Source organism: Fonsecaea multimorphosa (assembly GCF_000836435.1).
Source record: "Fonsecaea multimorphosa CBS 102226 unplaced genomic scaffold supercont1.14, whole genome shotgun sequence".
NCBI lineage: Eukaryota > Fungi > Ascomycota > Eurotiomycetes > Chaetothyriales > Herpotrichiellaceae > Fonsecaea > Fonsecaea multimorphosa.
In genome coordinates this window covers 292,885-314,354 of record NW_015971648.1, presented here as the reverse complement: position 1 = coordinate 314,354, position 21,470 = coordinate 292,885, and the positions used below count along the sequence as shown (strand labels likewise).

General features: G+C 52.3%; 8 protein-coding genes across 8 annotated transcripts; 1 reads left to right on the top strand and 7 right to left on the bottom strand.

Annotated features, from left to right (window-relative positions):
- Nucleotides 1-1,093: 1,093 nt before the first annotated feature.
- On the top strand, nucleotides 1,094-2,802 carry Z520_07146 (uncharacterized protein; the record flags this gene model as incomplete). Its single annotated transcript, XM_016777645.1, has 3 exons — nucleotides 1,094-1,469; nucleotides 1,520-2,619; nucleotides 2,671-2,802. 3 exons carry the CDS (start codon nucleotides 1,094-1,096, stop codon nucleotides 2,800-2,802), a joined length of 1,608 nt encoding a protein of 535 aa, XP_016631155.1.
- Nucleotides 2,803-3,940: 1,138 nt separating this feature from the next.
- On the bottom strand, nucleotides 3,941-5,813 carry Z520_07145 (uncharacterized protein; the record flags this gene model as incomplete). The annotated part of the gene is made up of 5 exons (XM_016777644.1): nucleotides 3,941-4,181; nucleotides 4,315-5,083; nucleotides 5,134-5,176; nucleotides 5,248-5,508; nucleotides 5,592-5,813. 5 exons carry the CDS (start codon nucleotides 5,811-5,813, stop codon nucleotides 3,941-3,943), a joined length of 1,536 nt encoding a protein of 511 aa, XP_016631154.1.
- Nucleotides 5,814-6,777: 964 nt separating this feature from the next.
- On the bottom strand, nucleotides 6,778-7,821 carry Z520_07144 (uncharacterized protein; the record flags this gene model as incomplete). The annotated part of the gene is made up of 1 exon (XM_016777643.1): nucleotides 6,778-7,821. One exon carries the CDS (start codon nucleotides 7,819-7,821, stop codon nucleotides 6,778-6,780), a length of 1,044 nt encoding a protein of 347 aa, XP_016631153.1.
- Nucleotides 7,822-9,275: 1,454 nt separating this feature from the next.
- On the bottom strand, nucleotides 9,276-9,878 carry Z520_07143 (uncharacterized protein; the record flags this gene model as incomplete). The annotated part of the gene is made up of 3 exons (XM_016777642.1): nucleotides 9,276-9,464; nucleotides 9,575-9,624; nucleotides 9,749-9,878. The coding sequence occupies 3 exons, from the start codon at nucleotides 9,876-9,878 to the stop codon at nucleotides 9,276-9,278; spliced, it is 369 nt and encodes a 122-aa protein (XP_016631152.1).
- Nucleotides 9,879-11,335: 1,457 nt separating this feature from the next.
- Z520_07142 (uncharacterized protein) lies at nucleotides 11,336-12,176 on the bottom strand (the record flags this gene model as incomplete). The annotated part of the gene is made up of 2 exons (XM_016777641.1): nucleotides 11,336-12,097; nucleotides 12,153-12,176. The coding sequence occupies 2 exons, from the start codon at nucleotides 12,174-12,176 to the stop codon at nucleotides 11,336-11,338; spliced, it is 786 nt and encodes a 261-aa protein (XP_016631151.1).
- Nucleotides 12,177-13,208: 1,032 nt separating this feature from the next.
- Z520_07141 (uncharacterized protein) lies at nucleotides 13,209-14,009 on the bottom strand (the record flags this gene model as incomplete). Its single annotated transcript, XM_016777640.1, has 1 exon — nucleotides 13,209-14,009. One exon carries the CDS (start codon nucleotides 14,007-14,009, stop codon nucleotides 13,209-13,211), a length of 801 nt encoding a protein of 266 aa, XP_016631150.1.
- Nucleotides 14,010-14,778: 769 nt separating this feature from the next.
- Z520_07140 (uncharacterized protein) lies at nucleotides 14,779-18,855 on the bottom strand (the record flags this gene model as incomplete). Its single annotated transcript, XM_016777639.1, has 1 exon — nucleotides 14,779-18,855. The coding sequence occupies one exon, from the start codon at nucleotides 18,853-18,855 to the stop codon at nucleotides 14,779-14,781; it is 4,077 nt and encodes a 1,358-aa protein (XP_016631149.1).
- A 1,067-nt stretch (nucleotides 18,856-19,922) lies between these two features.
- Z520_07139 (deoxyhypusine synthase) lies at nucleotides 19,923-21,105 on the bottom strand (the record flags this gene model as incomplete). The annotated part of the gene is made up of 4 exons (XM_016777638.1): nucleotides 19,923-19,940; nucleotides 20,002-20,029; nucleotides 20,087-20,841; nucleotides 20,896-21,105. 4 exons carry the CDS (start codon nucleotides 21,103-21,105, stop codon nucleotides 19,923-19,925), a joined length of 1,011 nt encoding a protein of 336 aa, XP_016631148.1.
- Between the last annotated feature and the right edge of the window lie 365 nt (nucleotides 21,106-21,470).

Below are 21,470 nucleotides of genomic sequence, written 5' to 3'. Positions count from 1 at the left end.
GGAGAGAAAAGACCAGAAGAGAGACTTGTGAAAAGGATCTGCGGTAGGGGGCAAGGTGTTAGCAAACTCAGACCTGTTAGTTTGGTGGGCTAGTGTAACAGAAAACATGAAACGAGCAAAGCTTTATGCCCTGTCCACGCTTGTGCTCGCCTGCTGTTGGCCAACAGCCGATGCCTAGTGAGCCGCACGCTGGCTAACGACGATATCACCAGTCGGCTTTCGAGCTGCCTGCCAGGGACCACTTGGTGAGGAAGCCCCTGAATACTCCCCGGTGGGAAGAACATGATCGGTAGCGAGGTCACAAGAGAGGAAAAGGTACCCAAGGTAGCGGGAGAAAGAAGTCTTGATCTTCCTTTTCGTCTATCTCTGACACGGTCGACACCTTTTTCTCTGATTCTCGAAGCGGTCGTTCTGGCCTCTATTACATCTACCACGCCCACCACGTTGCGGACCGACGCATGCGGCACAGATTGACTTCTGAGGGATCGGCTGTCAAGTGCGCCTCTAACGCATTGAACCTGCAGTAGTCGACGTCGCTGCTCTGGAGTTCGGCGCGCCCTGCAATTACCCCATGTTCTGTTCGTTCTGTGCTTGAGCAACCCGACCGGGCTTCAACAACTGTCGCAGGTGACTTTCACTTGTACTCTATTTCCCTCAGTGGTCCTCAACCAAAACTCTCGTCTGGCCGGCTGCCATCGACATCTTTGATACCTCAATCTCTCCATATTCGTTCACTCACTTGAGCCCATCCTCCAGCGCAATACAAATTTCACTTCACTCACTCTTGTGCAACCTCTGTCACTTAAGGTGACCTTTCGAACTTTGCATCTGCGCTGGCCGCCCCCCTGGTTCATTGTATCGAATCGAATCAATTCCTCCTACGGCCTGTATCTCCATCTTATCCTCCACGAATGATCAATCGCCCATCCAGCACCAAGCACCAGGCACCTTCCTCCGACAGCTCAATCACCAATCCGTTCTCCTCACGTCAGCGCCCGCACTTGCCTCCAAGTCGTCCACTTCGCAACTACTCCGAATTGGCTCGCCGGTGACAATCCCCTCTCCGATAGCTGATCAGCGATCCTCCGACGATATGACTTCTCCTGCTCCTCTCGCTCGCAATGAGTCCCAAGCCTCCAGTCGGCGTAGTACCAGTCTCGGCTCTCGCTTGTTTCGATCAAAGAGCGGCGAAGCCCTAGGTGACCGCAAGACCTCGGCGAGCCGTTTGAAAAAGAAGCAACAGGAGATGGACGAAGCCGTAAAAGTCACACAGTCGCCTCCTCGCCTGCCAAATTACAGTCCGCAGCCGTTGGGCATTCACTCATTCGGTGGTGAGAACTACAATCCCAAGATCGCATCCAGAGAGCAAACAAACGGCGCGAGGAACACTCCTCCTGTCCCTCCTTTGCCCGGGAACTTGGACAAAGAAGCCGTTGATCCATATGCGAGGACTGAGAGCATGACCCACCGTAAGTTGAGTTGGTGAGCTATCAAGACAAGGCTGACTCACTCCTGTTAGGTGGTCGATATTCCTATGCAAACTCGACTGTGTCTACCATCAATTCTCCTCGGAGAGTTCGGCGCCGCAAAGACCCCACCCCTTATAATGTCCTCATCATCGGCGCTCGAAATGTCGGCAAGACCTCTTTCCTTAATTTCCTCAAGAGTTCACTTGCTTTGCCGGCAAGGAAACAAGCGAGTCGAGCTCCCGATGGCGACACTCCTCCCTCATCTGCAAGAGCAAATCCCAACTTCGTCCACCATTATCAGGAAATCGAGGTCGACGGGGAGCGCATTGGCTTGACATTGTGGGATTCTCAAGGGTTGGACAAGGGCGTTGTTGATCTTCAGTTGAGAGATATGAGCAATTTTGTGGAAAGCAAATTTGACGATACCTTCCTGGAAGAGATGAAGGTTGTCCGCGCCCCAGGCGTCCGAGATACTCATATTCATTGTGTCTTCTTTGTTCTTGATCCCGCCCGGCTGGATGCCAACATCAACGCTGCTCTGGGTGCCAGCAACGGCGCTGAAACTACGCGAGTCGGCAAGCCATCTCGCATTGTCGGCGCTCTCGATGAGGACTTTGACATTCAAGTCATGAAGACGCTGGCCAGTAAAACCACCGTCATCCCAGTGATCAGCAAGGCGGATACCATCACTACCGCGCACATGGCATTTCTGAAGCAAAAGGTCAGCTGGAGTCTGAAGAAGGCTGGTCTTGATCCTTTGGAAGCTTTGAGTTTTGACGCGGAAGACGAGGACGACGAACGTCTGGACGAGCGCGACGAAGACGAAAACAGCAGCGCCGCAGATTCAGAGGACCATTCAGCCCGGAGTGACGATTCTGATGCGAATCGAGACCGAGTAACCGCGAAACGGCCGGGAAACCATAAACGCCAAGTGTCCACCGAGGATGCTGTGCTTGACAGTGGCTACGTTCCATGGTCGATCCTCAGCCCAGACAAGTACTCTCTTGAAGCAAAGGATGGCCGCGTTGGTCGACTTTTTCCCTGGGGTTTTGCCGACCCGTACAATCCCGAACATTGTGATTTTGGGAAGCTGAAAGACGCCGTGTTTGGAGAATGGAGATCCGAGTTGCGAGAGGCCAGTCGCGAGGTGGTAAGTCTCGTATATCGTCACAAGTATGAGTCCTGACTGACAGCGCTTTAGTTCTACGAACGCTGGAGGACGAACCGTCTCAATCGCCGAACTCTGCCAGCCAAGGCGGCCAACGGTCTGCCATCAGGGCCTAGACAGAGCACTGGTGGGATTCCCATTCCTCTTCAACCGCGTGCTCGATAAGTCTTGAGGTATTCTGTACAATAAATGTACAACAGATTCGAAAATTACCGACCAACATCAATCGAGTTGAAGACGATAACTGGTTCGGAGTGTTCATCTGCATGCTATTGAAACATGTTCAAAAAGTCAAAGCTCGAAGTAACTCGACTGGGGAAATTGAGTAGCTGGGAAACAAACGGAAGGGGATCGGATTCTTTTCCAAAGGGCATGGAATGTTGCGTATGGGTGGGCCATTTGTCCACTTTTGTCCGTCCCTTGCATTACAGTGCCTTGGTTTTTGAACGACTTGACACGAGTCATGACACAACACCTTTTCTCTTCTTGAAGAACATGACCTTGGTTCTTGCGAGTGCAGAACGCAGGCCAAGTCGGTCATGTTCGAGCATGTTTCCTTTGTTGAGTTTTGGAAGTGGTGCTGGCAACAAGACGGCGAGGGAGCGAGTGAGCGTTGAGCATTGAGCGTTGAGCGTCGTGCGCGCCGACACTGAGCTGAGCTTGGTGTTGCAAAGTGATGGGAGCCTTTGGTTTGGTGCTGGAGCTGAAATTGTAGCGAGCAGAGTTAACCTCAAATACCCCCTTTTTTTCTCCTTGTAAACAATCATAGCCTCTTTTACTCTATATACAAAACTTGGCCACATGCGCGATAGGGTCTTTGCCTGTTCGCGCTCAATAACTGTTCCAGGAGCAAACGTTGCTGCCATGGGCTTTGTACTCATGTACAAATACTTCAATCTCCCACAACGGTGGAAGTGGGCCAGTTCTACCTAAGACAAAACAAACCCTCCGCAAGGGCCAAAAAAATTCTATCATTCAGCCAGGGGTTCCCAAGTGGTTCCCCCGTCCTTGGTAAATACTACTTACTTTACGCCGATAGGAAGTCCTTGTTTTTGAGTCTCTAGGTAGCTACCCTGTGGTCGATTGTGGGGGGGTCTATGATGGTGGTGTGAAGAATATATACAGCTGCCCAGGTAGGTAGGTATGTACCTTATATATCAAGCCACCCAGTCCATCCTATCTGTCAGTAATACTTGCTTGCGCTAGAGCACCGCACGCACCGCACCTCGTCTTCCTCATCCTCCTTCTATACCCTATCATCTGCACTTACACTCACACTCACGCCCGCACCGGCTCTACTCGATTAATAAAACCACCTATACTCCTGCGCGGCGGGCCCATCGCGCAACAACTCGGTCGGGACGTCCCTGGCGCGGACATTCTTGCCGCCGTCGCTCACGGCGCGGAGGTTTCGGCGCCTGTTGTCCAGGATCATCCAGGCGCCCAAAAGGAGGGTCAGGACGCAGCCCACGGCGCCGAACGTCGCGGTCGTGATCAGCGCGGGGAGATACTTGGGTCGGTCTTTGTTTTGGAAGATGTTCGAACTATCCCAGTACATTATCAACATATGTCGGCGTCGGCGGGTTATGAGACAGAGACTTTTGGAGTTGGAGAAAAAAAGGGAAAAACGTTCTCGGCTTTGGGATCAAGGACCTGGGTTAGGTAGTGAGTACATACCTAACGACACCCATCAGATTCGCCACGGGCACGCCCACGCTCGTCAACATGACTCGCTTGTTCTCGTCCGCGATGTTGTTGTTATACCAGACATCCAAGATCACGCTGGGCGCGCTCGTGCCCCAAGTCATCATGAAACAAGCAAAGTAGGCCGTGTTGATTTGGGTATCCAGATCCACGGCCGCAAAGATGATAAATCCAATACACGTAAACGCAAAGCCCAGGGCGACAAAGGGGAACCTCCAGCGCGTAAAGTCCGATGCGAAGGCTAGGACCAGTAACATCACTGCCCCTGTAATGTTCGGCGCCACCGTGTATAGGTTTGTTTTCACCGTCGAGTAGCCGAGCTGGTTGACGATCACGGGCAGGAACAGCGTGACCGATTGCAAGGGGACGCCGAGACAGATCTCGATCACGAGGATCACCCAGCTGGTCGGGTGCTTGAATATCGACAGCGCAGAACGAAGGTTGAATTTCTCGTTCACGACCGACGACGAATCCACCTGCATCCTGTAGAAGGCCAGTCGTTTCTCCTCCTCTGTCAGGAACTTGGCGGACTGGGCATTATAAGGCAAGACCCAGAACGCGAATAGCGAGAAGATCATGCTGCACGCGCCCTCAATGACGAAGAGGTATCTCCAGTTTGCGATCGAGGTGGAGTGGATCTGGAAGACGCCGAATGAGAGGAGGCCACCGAAGGCAGAGGCGATATTGGAGGCAGCGTAGAAGATGGCAAGACGACGAGCGAGTTCGCCGCGGCGATAAAATACTGTGCGTGCTGTGAGTCGGCAGTCTCAGAAGTATTACCGGGAAGCTTACAGGTCTGGTAGAAGATGATGCTTGGGAAGAACCCTCCCTCGGCCTATTTGAGGTGATGACATGTCAGAGATGGCTTGATCAGAGACGCGCCCTAGGGGAATGGGATATACCTACCATGCCCAAGAACCACCGGCAAGCAAAAAGACCTCCAAAGTTCTTCACAGCGACAGTCATCAGCGTGCTGAATCCGAAAACCAGCATCATCAGCGGCAGGGTGCGACTTGGGCCGAATCTTTTACTGGCCATGCCGACGATCGGTCCCGCGAGCACATACGGGACGAAGAAGATGGACAGGATCAGGTTGTAATCGTCGCCTTTCATGTGGAGAGTCTTTTCGAGTCCAGCAGTCTTTGCATTGCCCAGATTTGATTTGTCCTAGCATGGCATTATCAGGAGTCAAAACATTTCTTCGTCGAGGGGTGTCAGGGGTTATGTCTTCGCTTATCTGCAACACTCACCAGCGCATTGAAGAGATACATAATGGCCAACGTGGGCAGGATGCGCAGGTCAAACTTCCACACCAGCCGTCTTTCCGCGGCAGGGTCGATTGACGCACTGGCTGAGATGGTTTGGCCTTCTCCGAGCGAAGTAACGGGGATAACGCCATCGTCTGTGATCGATACTTTCTTGTCGTCTTGGAGTATGAGCATGTCGTGCCCGCTGCTGGGTTGGGTGTCCATGCTGGTTGAAACACCCTGTGTATCAACAGGGGAGCCGTCGATGAAATCGAGGAGTCTGGTCAGGATAGAGGTTGTGGGACTACCTTTGGATAACTTTGCTCACCTTCTGATGCTCGAGGGATGTTAAGACAAGGAGACTCGGCGTGGTGTCCGTGCCGGCGGAAGAGACTTACGGGCAAACATCAGATGAGCCAGTGAATCTGGGCATTTCGCCGGTTTGAAGAAGCTCAGCCCTTGCCCCTTTGAAGCTAGAGATAAGGCGCCATCAAGCAACGAGCCCATTATATCAAGAGGGAAAGAAGATCAGACTGGGGCGCCCTTGCTGGAAAGAGCAGCAACAGTGCAGATGTAACTCGGGGACGGGGTATCCGTAGGGATTTAGCTCGTGCTCGCCAAAATCCCTTCATGCATCATTGCAGATCATGTTGCCTCTTCCTCGTCAAGCGGAAGGTGGGATGTGAAGAAGAGCCAAAGAAATAAATCGGTGGTAGATAAGAAGATGCAACATGCCAGCTGCTGGAGAATGACAAGGGTAGTTGTTATCGCTGCAGTTACCCTGTGAGATGCAATCCCATCCATTCGCCCTGTGGACTTCTCCGTTGCAGCATCATCCTGTGGCAGGGGAAGAACAATAAAGAGGTAACGATCGACTGGAAGGAGCCGGCTGGGCGATCTGAGGTTGCGGACATCGACTATGAGACTGAATGATAGCAGGAAGTGCAGTCTTCTCAAATGCGCTCCTCGGGCCACATTCGACTTCAGTTTCGGTGGGTGTTGTCGTCCCTTGGTACCAGGCTGCAGCAAAAGAGAAGACATCGACACCCTTCGTGCAAGTACAAGTACAGGCTCCAAGTCTTTCTCCGTGAACCTCACGACCCTAATCAAGCCGGTCAACATGCCTGCCTTCGGTCCTATAAAGGGCGGTATCGATCTCCCGGAAACTCCCTAGCCTTGTGCAGTCGGGCTAGTGGGCAGATCCATTCGCCTTGGAGCTCATCGCCTTCTGCATGAACGTCCCTAAGATTCCATCTCTTCTCGACTGGTCGCCGACCCATTCCTGCACCCCGTTCGGGAATGGGACTGGATCACGGTAGAACAAGCGATTCGTCGACGCCTCCACACAGCACCCGTTTTTGACCTGACCATCTCGACCATCACTCAACCCATCCTGGGCAATCCGTCCTTCTACATCGATCAGCTCCTCGAAAGCTCGCATAATGGTCTCCAGCGGAGTAAAATTCTCTTCGGGCCATTGCTCGAGTATGGGCTTGGGAATTATGTTTGTCTTCGTGGTGCTGGGCATGATGGCATTCAGGGTAATCCGGTCGTCTTGGAACAGTGTTGGTGCTGCAGCTCGCACTAATCCCACGCACCCATGCTTCGCTGCCGTATACATGGGCAGGATATAAAACGGATACTGGGCGGCCATGGAAGCTGTGATGACCATCCTAGGGTGGAAATCATGCGACGCCGCCACCCCGATGGCGGCATCCCCCCCGTTGATTCCGATGTCGTCCATGGTTGCGGCAGTCTGCCGGCTGAGCAGGTTCCGAGTCCTTCTGGTAAAGTGGACAAAGAGCTTCAGTCCGTAGATTGCAGCCTTCAGGTCGACATCTATGCATCTGACGTCAGGCTCAACGGGGTCTTCATTCTCGACCGCCTTGGGATTTCCGAGCCAGCCCAGCAGCGGCTGTTGGTCGGGTATGCCAGCGTTGTTGGCGAAGAAGTCGATACGGCCGTTCGACCATTCAAAAGCGCGCTTGAATAACTCCAACTGGTCTGAAAACCTCGACACATCGGTATGTACAAAGATATGACGATCTTGTTCCAGCGTAGACTTGATCGATTCGTAACCTACTTCGTTGATGTCGGCCAGTACAACCCTCCACTGTTCCGTGCCGTTGCTCTTATCTGCCTTAGCCAGGAGGTGACGTGTAAGAGCAAGTCCCATTCCAGACACTGCTCCAGTGACAATGGCAGTCTTGGTGACGGTGGGCTTGTCAATCATATTGGCGACTATTGCAGATGTGTCTTTGAGACTACCACGGGAAGCTTCGATGCTCCGGAAGGATCGTTTTGATATACCTTAACCAGATTTGCGAGGCCTCGACCTCTCTGAGTCAAATTTGGTGAAGCCATGTCCATTCAACTGTTAACTGACACAGTACTCTCCACAAAGAAACAGAGCCAGTCAAATGATTGCGATGATGTAACGTGAAGCATTTGCTTAGTGCTCGGTCGCCGAACTCGGGATGTACATGGGAGGGAGGGCCACCAAACCTCTTGTTTCTGCTTGGACCAGACAAAACAGACACAATGCTGGCAGAGTGACTCGAGGTGGCCCACTTTCAAAGGTTGAATGACATGAGCGAGTTAGCAGTATATGAAGGTGTTGTACAAGTCCATTTTCGCTGTGATGTGTACAAACTGACGACCAAAACCTTGGCGCTCACAGTTCCACCAATCGAATGGTTGAATTTCAACGCCACCAAGGCGCCGTCCAATGGGAATAGAGACTGTCGGTTTTGATCTAGCCAATGGGGAATGCACAAGGTATTCGTGGCGTTGATTTAGCTGTGGGATAAGACTGGCTGTTCCTGCCCCGATCGAGGGGTCTGTTGCTGAATTCTCAAATAACCAACCAGTGGATATTCTTGGAGCATGTTCATTGCCGGGCCATGACGAACGTCCGGTCCGACATTCAGAGTCCGACCGCGCCATTGGGCTGCTGCTTCTGCTGCTGCGTTCATAAATTTGGAGACTGATCCAGGAGCCTCGAAGCCCCCAAGCACACTTTGCCCCATCTGTGGTTCAAGCTGTGTTAGAGTCATCGATGGACTGTCATATACCCCGGATACCGGCTTCTGCAACGCACTCGTGGTCAAGAGCAAATCGAGGCTCCTCAATCTGTCGCCGCTCAAGCTGAGAGGTGCGACTGTCTTGAGCTCAGGGGAGGAAGGAATGACTCCCATTTAGTCGATTGCAGCATTCTATACCAATCAGGGTAAGCTCTGGTCACAAGATCATTACCTGACCACTAATGTCTCATCAGTGCGGTCGAAGTCCTCTCTCGAGGAATGCCTTCTTGAACACATTCCGCCTATTGCTTGCCGGAACTGGCTCTTGCCAATGGAGCTATAGGAAGCATCGCTCGAATGCACCTGTGTCTGGGCTGGAATGGACTGGACTGAGCTATCGGTTGATCGATAAAACACGATGTCGTTTCCGTGGTGGAATATGACTTGCAATCCCTGCCGATGAATAGATTTGGTCATACAAGAGAGCGACTCGAAGATGACAGTAACAAAGGATACCAGTGCGCCTGCAGCTCCTATTTGTCGTATATCCGTGTCCAAGAGTTCCTATTCGTGCCTCCCTTCCTGCCTTCCTTCATTCCTTTTTGCCAAACTCATATGCTACCATGCTATACCAAACCGATCAATACTTTACCTTCAGCACATATCATTTTAATCCCAAGTCACCGTCAATGATCTTCGGCAGCTGGTTCTTGACATGTTCCGTGGTAGCCTCGGACCCTCTCTCAGCCTGCATACCCTGGGGCACGACATAACATCGCAAGCCCGGCACGGCGGTCCTGGCGATTCTCTTGATCTCGGCACTTTGGTCCGACGACCACATCGAAGCACAGACCTGCATTCATTTCAACCGTGTTAGTCTAGCACGGGAGGCTTTTATTTCGAGGTTGCTCCCATCGGGATTGTTGATAGATAGATATGCTCGTCTGGAACATAAATACGTACCAGGATATCAGGCCGATAAAGCGACACGAGCGACTCCACTTCGTCAATTCCTGCGTGTAAGTTACATGGCATTGTCAGCCCCCAATGGAGAAAGAAAGATCGCCTTGAGACAATTGTATGAATGTTTGCCCACAGGGAACAAGAAAGATAGGAAAGAGAAGGACTCCAACATACGGGCGGCATTGACACAGTGGATGATTATGTACCGGTCCTTGACATCCTCGGCGATTTTCCTCACCATTCGGCTGGCTCGCTCGGGATCCGTGCTGATTGTGATCAATTTGTATGGCTTCGGAAAGGGCATCGTGTGCTTTTTATAGGTAGTGGCAAGTTGTGAATGCGACGAGAAGTCAGGAAGTGAAACTCGGGTTCAATGCTTCTGCTTCACGCGAGACAACAAATGATCTCCTTCTCAACGAATGGAAACCAGACCGACAGAGTTCAGTAACGGAAACTAAGCGCTGTCAAATATCCCTTTGGAACTGGATATTGCTTTCACAGGGAGACAGATATCGAGAAGGAGGAATCTAGACCTTGACTTGTATAGGATGGTGCAACGCAGGTGGCGCAGGCGCTGCTTTGTGGCAGATGACTGCAAGATACAGCCCCTAGCCACCTTAGCTGGGCAATTAACTCGTAGATCAGCATTAAACGCGGCTTGGATGCCTGACGATGATGGAGATGGATGGGAGTCCCTGGACCCGTCGATATTGGGGGTTCTAGAACCGAGCAACGGTCCCTTTGAAGACCGCGGTGCCGCGGGGAAACGGTGCAGTTCTTGTGGCAGACACGAGATTGGCGAGAGCGTTAAGACCGTAAACTCCTCGAGGGACCCAGTATCTTTTCCCTCCGCGAGCAACCGAGAAATCGTGGGCCATGGCGGCCGAGATACCCATATCCAACGAGGACTTTCCCATTGTCGCAATCCGATCGACCCTGCCCAAATGCTCATGATAGGTCTGTCCACCCCTCGGTGCCTTTGCGCAGGGACGATAGCGGGCTTTTTGTCCTCCGATCCCTCGATTCCTCGCAACAAAGGCGAGGGGTCCATGAGGAGAACCCTGGTAGAGAGGGGGCAGTGCTCGTTATTCACCCCAGGGTCGTCTTCTCGCAGGATTCTCCCTTACTTGCCTCTATGGGTGGGCGACACCTTTCCGCCGTTGCGCTTATCCCTCTCCGGGCGCTGCTCCGGACGACCATCTGAATTCCGCCGAAAAGAAGATCTCTCCATCCGACTTGGCGGCTTCAGAAAGGGGCGGCACGGGTCTGACGAGGAGAGCGTACGACAGGGTAGTATCACAGAAGTGATTAACCATTAGTTATGTGGTCAGTATTATTCCTTAAGAGTATTCCATCTACTGCTGAGTACAGCGGGATCCCTCTACTTATTACTACATATTAGCCGTTTCTTACATGGCGGCCTCCTGGTCGTTAACTGTGTCACTCTGTGCCATCCATTTCTGAAGTCAGCTTGGCTGTCGATAAGCAAGTTCCTCATAGCGAGGGATGCCAAAGTGGGCTGGCTCGAAATGCATCCTGATTTGATTCAGCTCCAATTAATGCTTCAGAAGCTATCTGAGGTAAGTGTGACAGCTACAGCTCCTGCTGATGATGAAGAACCAAAAATGGGTGAGTAGGTACCCAAAACTTCGTATGCATCTCCCGCCATTCCATTCCCAGCCAGAGCTCTGTCGTCCCAGATACGTCCATGGTTTAATTATCCCAACATCTCCACCACCCTGCGTATCTGCCATCAAGCCATCAATCGGGCGGTCGCCAACCGCTGGCTCCACGCTGATGCGCGTCGTGTTCGCTTGGCGCAGGCCCAAATTGTTTGCCGCATCGCCAGGACCAGTACTTTGACAGAGCGTAGTAGACGTAGTTGTCAGCATTGTTAAGGGTCTGGGGCCAAGCTTGGTCCCAACTTCCATAGATGTCCTTGATCGTCTTGGCATGGTAGGCACCATACCCGTTGGGTGGAAATGGGCCGGTGTAGTCTTCGATCGCTCGGAAGCCCATACTTGTAGTCTTGATATAATAGTACCAGTTGGGAACCTGTATATACAAGAACCCCCAGTGCATGTACTCGTGCAGGATAATGGAACCCATGGTCTTCATCCAGTCCGAGTCAAAATCCCCCAGACCGTCGCACGAGTATCCAGGGAGCGGCCGGCCTTGGTTGTCTCTTGCCCATGACGTTTGTGGAGGGTTGGCAATCTCTTCGATGGACGGCCAGTCAAAGGCGTCGTCACAGATATAGATTTCGGCATTCGCGTCAGCATTATCCTCGCTCATCCACGCATTGACCTGTCCTTTGCACTGTCGCTCAGTTGGTCGAGCCGTGCTGTCTCCTATATAGATCCTCGACTGCACGAACCGGGAGCTCAGTTGTGCGTTGGGCCCTGTGAGGACAGAAACAAGGTTCTCTGCCGTCACCACCTCGTCCAACGGTAGGTTGGCAAGGGTGCGAAAAATTCGTCTCACGAAGTCCGCATCTTCAGGTCGGAAATACCGCAAGAATGCCTGTGAAAAAGAGACAGTCAGGATCGAAAATGCTTGACGACTTATCGTCTCCCACTCCTCCTCCTTCCGTTTGCGACATCACCTCATGTCTGGGGAGCATACCTCTTCACACGAACGGAATGTTAATGCCACTACTCTCGCAATATGAATGGCATCCTCCAACCCTTCTTTCACCCTGTCGATTCGCGCCTGTGGGGTGTCGGGGATATACTATATCGCCGGCGCCGTCCCTTGGCACGTCGTTATCTTCAGGCCCAGAAAATGAAGCAGCAAAAGAAGTCGGAGTAACAAAATGGCACCCATGATGTTAAAAATCCATGGCGGTTGACTCTATTGCCGTTTCTGAGAGCGTCGGAAGTGTGGTCAGAAGCGGTGACGCACTCAAATGCGAGAGGTTGCTGTGCTAAAATCTGAAATGTCCAGATCGTCAGTTAGAGAAGATCGGGAGAAGACGTGAGCGACACTCACGTTAAGTAGCACTTCGATAACCCCTTCGTTGGCCGGAGAAGTCTCATTTCACGTATCGTCACTTATGGATTTCACTGCTCGCACTGCTCCCTTTGCCGGAATGATATGATGCAGATGCAGGACAGGGCCGCCAGCTGATCTGTCACTGTGATAGTTGCACATGATGATTTATGGTACACTGGGGCAGTCGGTCTATGTCAAACGAAAGGGTTAGTAAGTCGTGTTTGACGTTTGCGTGGATGCCAAATATTGGGATGCGCCTGATACCAGACAAACACCCCCTTTTTCCGTAGGTCCACATGCTCAGCCTTGCCTACGCCAGCCAGCGTGACCCAGCTTCAGGCCGTCGTCACACTCGTCTCACCATGATCTGGCACACACAGGAGAGTATCAGTAAAATGAAATGTCAAGGTGAAAATATGACTGTCACTGGGTGTTGCGAAGTGAACTTCTGAAAGGCCTTCGTCTCTTCTTCTATCTGTCTGTGAAGTTTGATATTGCAGCGCAGACTGGCAATCTTCACCCAGCGTACGTCGTTTTTCTCGTATTGTGAATTCGAAGACCATTGTACATCACCCTAGTCTAATCACAATCTCGTGTGTCAAAGAGTTGAGATTCTTGTAGGAGAGCACAAAGAGGCAACTCATCCGCAAAAGCTGGCTGTGGCGTCCAAAACAACCTGCACCGTCTCCTCTGGCCTACTCAGCATAGGCGAATGACTACTTTCCACCTCTCTCAAAGTGACACTTGCCCCTGCATCCTTTGCCATCTGCACGAACATTCTCTGTGCCTCCACTGGCAAGGCCTTGTCGTCCTTGGTGGCAAGGTACCACGAAGGCACATCCATCCACCCGGGGTAGGTATGTTCACCCCCCTCGGTCAGCGTTTTCAGCGATTGCTTGGTGAGCTTGTTGACCCACTCCTTGCCCTCTTCCTCGGGAAGGTCGTGGTAAAAGAGCTCACGCGCGTCGGCCACGATCTCAGCAAAGCCGCTCTCATAATCGAGTTTCCAGGATGGGGGTGGTTGGCCTCCCATGCCGTCAAGGAACGACTTTGCAGGAATAACAAAGCCAGATGCTATTACGATAAGGCCAATGACATGGCCGCGTCTCCTGCTCTCCGCTGATGGCGTTGGTGGAGATGGAGCATCTGGCTTTCCCTTGGGCAATGTGAGGCCCTTGATCGCGCTTTGCCCTGGGATACCGCCATAGGAGTGCATCACAACCACGACATCGTGTCCTTGTGAGGTCTCGGCGACAATGGCGGCTCTGACGGCTTCGATATCATCCAGAAGGGTTGCGGCGGGGTCAGACAGTGTCGACGGCAAGGTCACAAGTCTGCATTTGTACTGGTGTTGGGTTTCGAGGATAGTTGCGATCTTTCCCCATGTCTCAGCGCGGTGCCATGCCCCAGGCACAAAGACGAGTGAAGGCTTTGAAGACATAATGGGTGATCCTTCGGAGACTATGCCGCTTGATTCAAAGAAGGGTTGAGAGGACAGAATCAGGAGATGGAGAGACGGGCTGTTTTTAAATCGGAACATTATGAGCCCCCAACCCTGACAATCCAGTAGTGTATCCACCCTCAAGTGCTTCTCAGGGCCTCTTTGGACGGACACACGTATGATGCCACCATTGGATATAGAGCCACGGGAGGTACCTGGAGGTATGTATCCACCCTGGACTTTCCTAAAACGGTCTCGCGCGTAAACAACTTGGACATGTAAAAACACCGCGGAAGGACATTTCGCCCGAGGCTTCGACTTTGCCGGGCCCCCCCATCTTCTCTCCAGTTGGTTCGTGCAAATAGACGGGGGGAAGGAAGAGGACGAGGAAGAGGACCAATGAAGTCCACGTCCGAATACCGCACGAGGCAATTCTAGGAAAATCCAGAATACGAGATGGATCCGTCGGACCCAAGTTTCGTTTGCCATTAACTCGTGATGTGAATTGAAACTATCAATTTGTTCGTGTCCAGATCTGATCGTCATGGTCAGCCAGTCGCTCGGTATCGCACACCTCATCAGCGCCGGTTTCCATGCTAAATGCTTCCCATACCTAAACAACCGCATTGCGTACGCCAATCGAATAACGAATCCATGTCCAGAATCTTTTGCTTTCTTCGCCAGCTCCTCCAGCACATCGAATCATCCGGAACGCCCGCTTGCTTGGTCTCATTCGCACAATAATATTTCCCTATAATCTGAAAATACCTCAAGCTCGGAACATCTTGACCACCTGCTTCACCGTCTTTCTGCAGATAGGGCAGATCTCACACTGCCTTGCGCATTCGACACATGCGCACACGTGCCCACAGTCGAAGAAGAGCGCATCAATCTCGTTGCCGTAGCAGATCTGGCACAAGTCCGCCTGCTCGTCCGCAACCTGCCAGTACGTGGTACCCATCCCCCACCGCTTGCCGTTCTCAAAGCCGCCGACGTACTTGTTCCCTGTTCTAGCTTCCACAAAAGTCCCCTGGCCGTGACGCTCGTCTTGGTACCATTCACCTTCGTAGGTGTCGCCATTATAGTACGTCATCTTGCCTCCTTTGCCGCTTTTGACGTTGCAGACAAGGGGTCCTTCATACGTATTGCCTGTAGAGCTGATACTGAAGCACTTAGCTCCATGGCAGAGCCCATTAACCAGGGGCCCTTTGTAGTAGTCGGTCCCAAAACCCGCAAGTTCGATGGGCTCGGTTGTTGTCTTGGAGTGAACTGGATGCCGACGCTCCACCATCCGCAAGTAGCTAGATAGCTCGTGAGGGCTGGCGAACTTGCCTTCCTTCTCGAGCTCCCTGACACGAGTTTCAGACACCGGCTCGTAAATGACGAGATCACAACCGTTGACGAATCTGGGGTCCAGAAATGTGTCGTCCAGTCCCACAACGGTTCCATCGACGGTCGAATGGCGACGCCAGGCGACAAACTTCTTGTCGGGCCCATAACCAAAATGTCTCTGCACGAAGTCTCTCACTTTTTCTTCCGACCGAGCAAAGAAGGTCTCTTGGACACGGAACGTCTGCTTGTCAACGTCGAATATTTGAATGAAGCCATAGACATTATCAACGGGTCCGTGCTTTTCAGGGGGTGGTGATGAAGACTGTGACGACTCGCTAGACTGCGAGGCCGAATTTTCTGTGGAAACAGATCCAGAATTCATCACAAAATCCATGGCTTCGGAGTCTTCAGAAATGACAGCGGCAATCAGGGATGCTTCGGCTCGAGACAACGCTGAGAGTCCAGGCGCCGAAGTGAACTGAGTGTCATCGTTGACAGGCAGAGCCCCCACGTTCTCATGTGCTGCCGCGTCAATGAGATGGCCGTGAGGCACGGTCGCGGTCAAGCTTTCTTCAGCGGTCGGAGCTGGGATCTCCAGCTGCATGGGAGTGTCCGGGTCATTGATTTCCACGGCTACCGCAGATGGCCGCTGTCTGTCATTTGAGATGCGATCAATGTCGGCCCTAACAGCTGCTCGGATCGAAGCTTGTTCCGCGTCTGGAGCAGCAATTTGTTCTTCGGCCCCGTGGGTGACACTGCCCGAGAAGGATGCCTCACTTCTTGAATGCAACAGGTCCGCATCCACTTGAACGCTTGCTCTGCCCCCATCACCAAACAATTCAAGCTCGTCCTTGCTGAGCACTGACATCCACAAGCATAACGGCTGACCTATAACACAGCCATCGCCTACTATGTCCATCATGCCAACATTGAGCATTTGAGCAGTGGCGTAATGTCCAATGCCACTATAACCCATCCGAAAGAGTCGAATCGCTAGTGGATCACTAATTCCAATTGTTTTGGCTAGGCGCTGCCTCAGGTCCTGATATGTTGCATTTCTGGGCGAGCTCAGAAGGTGGAACATCCCTTTATGTCGGGACTGTTGTTTGATGTTGTACATGTCCAGCAACCCTTCCCTTCCGACGATGCCTTGGTCAGAGTAAATCTCGACGTTGATTTCTTCCGAGTCCCCCTCAGTGGAGTCTTCAGCAAAGTTTCCATGCGCTTCTTGATATGAAGAATCAAGGTACGGTGCGAGCCACTTCGGAAGCTGATACGCCTCCAGACCTCCCGGCAGATAGTCGGCCAAGCAGCTCGTCTTAATGTACATTGCGAGGTAAGCAGTTGTTCGGGTCGAGTTGAAATCCTTCAGAGCCTGTCCTTCGAGTCCTTCGAATGCTTGGATTCCCTTTCTATTGTAAGAGAACACCTGGTTACCATCCCCATCTTCAAAAGCAAGCCACATTGTGTTTGGCCCATTTGGTCGCAAAACTGTGTAAAATTTCCCCGAGTTTCTTACACCGGCATGAACCATGAATCCGTAGAGGGTGTATTTGACACCTTCTGCGTCGGTGCTGAATTCTGAAACATCAATCTCATCATTCAAGATCACACGGTCGTAAAGCAGTTTCCATTCTCGTGTTGTCTTATCAAACTTATCCCGCGCCAGCATAAGAGGCAAAAAGTTGGGGAGACATCCTTTGAAATCCATGTCCCGCAAAACACAACTGAGCGTTTGCTGGATGTCGAGCACATTCTCAACTGGCAATGGTGGCAGTGAAATTGGACCGTTTGGACCGTCAAAGATTGCCTTCAGCTCTCTCAAGCTTTCTTGGTCGTCGTCCAGTTCAAGTTCGATCGTCCTTCGAAAGGCTTCCCAAAAGGTTCTGACGTCAGTATACTCTTCTCCAAAGTCTCTCATCGCCTGGATCGCAGGATACAGGTCCACATAGGTTTCACGTTCTTTCCTTGACGCTCGCATCAAAAAGAGTATCATTTGCAGGTGAGCAATGAAAGGCCTCGGTCGGATCTGCGAATTGTGCCGCCAGCCTCCGGCGTCAGCTTGCTGAAGAAGCTTGCGGAAAGGGGCCAGAAGAAGCCATGCAGTCATCCCTGCCACGGCAGGGCTGTGGTAGAGCGGAGGAGTTCCCATCGGGAAGTACCCTGCAAGCGATTTCGAGTCCCAGTGGGGTTCGGCATCGGAGCTACGCCACCACAAAGCCTTCGTCGGATCATCGAAGATGCGGATATAGGCGTCAATGGCAATGGTATCGTTCTGCAAGAGCGGTGCTCTTTGCAAGTGTTGTCGCAGGTGTGCATCTCTCCAAGGCCCCGCAACACTTGACCAGCCCCAATCATCCACATACTTGGAGAACTGTCCTTCAGTGGAAGCATATGCACAAGTGCGTGGCTCCTCGGGGTTGTACATCACCACTCCGAGCTGGGCAGACAGTCGCCAATTCTCGTCTCCTTGTTCTGCAGGAGTTTGTATGTCAAGCGATTCGTCATGACCAAGACCTACTACGCCGGGATTTGCTCCTTCGGAAGGTGGTTGACTGTCCTGCTTGTGGCCTGCTGAGGCAGCGGCGGAGGCAGTTGAGGAACGGTCGTCCTTCTTCGCTCGCCGTTCAGTCTTGAGTGTCATAACTGGCACGGCTCCATTGCCAAAATCTGCGTCTGGGGGGCCTTCGAAGAATGAAAAGGTGCTTTCAGAGGGTTTGCTGTCTGGTTTAGGAGGCCGTCTGCTGCATTTAATGTAAGCACTGTAAGACGAAGATGTGTGGCCGCGCGGGTAGAATTTAATTTGCCAGTAGTTCCCATCCACAACAGCAGGGGGTGAAACCATGACTCTGGCATGGTTTGGTCTGTCCTTGGTCCCCCTAACGCCCTCGATGACCCAGCTGAGGCGCAACTTCTTGACCGGACGCACGTCGGGAAGGTCCACGTCTGAATAGATGCGCTTTTCCACACTGGGAACGTCCACTGCGCTCAGCTCTGTGCCTCTGGTTTCTCTCAGTCTCAGCTCTTCCATCTCCTCCTCAGTGGGCTTTGACCAGTCCTCTTCATACATTGTCCATTCTGGAATGTTATTGCGCGGCTCCGGCGGTGGAGGAGGCGTGGAGCTTGAGTCTTGACTTGGGACTTCCGCTATCACCGTAGTTGTTCCCTCCTCCTCAGCAGTTGCCGGCTCCGGAACTACCACACCTTCTGGGGCCTCTGCAGGAGGCTCTGCTCCAGCAGGATTCGCCGACTCGTGCGGTCGAGATTCGGGTTCTGCGGGAGGAATGTCCGCCATTTCTGAGTCCGGCATTTCCATTTCGGGCGAGGATGAAGGTAGCTCAGGGTGAGGATGTGGAGAGCTGGAAGAGAGCAGTTCGTGCAGTTCATTTCTGGGCATAGTTGACGTCTGCGGGTGGTGGCTAGGTTCCGGTTCTGCACTGAATGTAGAGTTTAATGTATGAGGCGGATGGGGATGGGCCTGGACAAGGACCGGTGAAGTGCCTTGGGAGGCCATGATTCCAGCAGCAGTGCCACAACAGGATGCGTAGCAAAGAAAAGCAGCGAGAAGGGAACAGTGAGGCGGTGAATGCTTGGGTTGGAATTGTATATCAGGTTGAGGTTCAAGTTGATCGCTTCATCAGAGAGTACGAACACCAGATTACATTTTCAATCAATCAACGATGAACTTTGGACGAAGGCAAGAGTCACCGGTGAATTCCAGGGTGAGTGAGCAGGGAGATTTTGTGTGCATGAAAGGCTTCCGACTTTTGCAATCCAGAGGGTGCATTTATGCAGGAGTATGGTACAACCGGTAAGTGGCAGGCAACGAACGAAGTCCCAGGCATCGGCGTGGAGGCTTAGCTATTGGACAGCGCCGACAGGCTCCAGCACTTGGACCCCCCCAGTGCAGGTCGCCGCGTGCATGATGGGCAAGCTACTAGGCCAAGCATGCCTAGCTCTGTGATGGGCCACTGCTGCTAGACGCTCCTCTGCCCCCCACGTAATGACTCCCCAGCTGTTGCCACCCGTCTTTGGGCCGCAAAGCCCACTCGTAGTGAGGCTCAGCCATTTAGTCCTTTGCAGCTGTCTGACTCTCTGTTCCGGCCGGCCAGACTCATCGTTTAGTGGTGGACATGGCGATGTGGCCCCATTCCGCATCCAAAATCCATTGGCTTGTGAGACGGTCAATGTGATCTGTCCACTGCCACGAGCTGCCACCGGTAATCCTTTCTTATCCTTTCAAAACTTCCCCATTTTCCCAACCCTCTCAGCCTGACTCACTTCGCCAGTCACAACTCAACGGGTCTGAAATTCTCCATCCGTCACACCACGCCGATGGTGGTGGCGGTCTCCACCCTCTTTCATGAGGCTGTCTGCCTTGGCCATGTGCATCGAGATATCAGTCCTTCTTGCCGTAGTCGAGCAGCCTCAGCTTCAAACTGCATTTGACTACCTGCGAGTCATGGTTTTGATTCTGGTTTGGCAAAAGTCCCAGCCACAATCAGGGGAAAGCTTATTGTCCTGGGAATATCCATTAGCCTAGATCATCGTCGAGAAGAGCCTTGAACAAAGAATGGGTGCTCACGCTTCCACATAGACCTGTTTGTTCAATGTGTTAGTCTCCTGCAATCACGGAATTGGAGTTGCATCCTTTTCATACCTTAACACTGTCCCCGTCGGCTTTGATTCTAGGTTCGGTCAGCTTCAATAGCAGATGACTGCACACGCCGTTGGGGAATACGTACTTGCCCCAACTCACTGCCTCATCCGGTCGGGCACCAGCATCGCTGCCATCGAACTCCTGCGCAGTGTTAACATACACCGCACTTTCGGCACCATTCCGCATCAAACAAGCGTTAGCTATATGGTGCTTCACGACTCCACCTCCAAGGATGATCATGCCAGCTCGTTTCGCCCGCACCGCAATCGTGTTGATTTTCCGAATGTCCTTGGCAATGTCGATGCCGAGATGCAGAGGGGAGGCCTTGAAAGAGTGGAAATAGATCATGTCTCCGAGACTGCCGTCCGTCAAAGCAGGACAAAAAACCGGGATGTCGTTCTTGTATGCCCAGTAATATACCGAGGATTCGTCATTGATCTCTTTGCCTAGTCGATGTATGATGGTGCTGGGGCTCCACATGAAACGTTCTCCAGATCTTGCGAATTCCTCTTCCTGTTCCGCAAGCATTCTGTCTAGGATGGGAATGATCCAGTCCTCGAAGGAGCAATAGTTGTTGTTCGGAACGATGAGGTTACCAATGCGGTTCAATCCCTTGGCTCGAAGGGCAGCCCCTGAGGCAGAAAAGGAGCCTAGGTACGTGGGAGCCAAACATTTAATGAAGTCCTCCTCGACTCCCCCAGCGGTGGTGACAATGGCCGAGACGTGGCGATGCTGGACAAGATAGCGAAAGGTGTCTCGCAGCCCTGATGATATCATGTTGGAAGTGTAACCCAGGAAAATGGTGGTTCTCTCGCCCGACTCGGGATCTCTCCATGATCTCTGAAAGCAGTCAGAACTGCTTCTTCTTCCCACAGGTCTTTACAGGCGACAGACCATGTCATTGATGATACGGATGGCATCACCTATTGAACTGGATTGGAAACCTTGTCCGGTGAGTTGATCGATGAAGTTCGAGATAATAGTTCGTTGTTCGTCTGGTAAGGACATCCAGTCGATGCCTTTGACCTGTTGAGCCCCGTCAGGCAGAGGATCAGAAGCTACCAAGACAGCATCGGTGGCTTTAGTAGGTGGTGCTGATCCCATGATTGATCTCTGTGCCTATTCTTTAAGCGGTTCGCAGATATTTGAGGGTGAGAAGGCAGACCTTTGCACAGAGCAAGGAGAAGGAAAAAACCCAGACGATGTGTTGAAGTTGTTCTCATGTCATGATTCGCTGGTCAAAAGACGGGTGGCCGCCTATCATACCGAGTAGTCAAAACCTCCAGGGCTGGTTCCGGCTGGAGTCTGGGCGCCCATATTAATGTTCGAATCCGGGACCCCGGCAGACTCTAGCAGGCTCGCTAGGGGCACCGAGAGGACTTCACTCACAGCTGGGGTGGAGTGCGCAGATGTAATAAATACGTATTGACAATAGGATTGGCGCACTACTGGGCAGAAGAGCTGCTGTA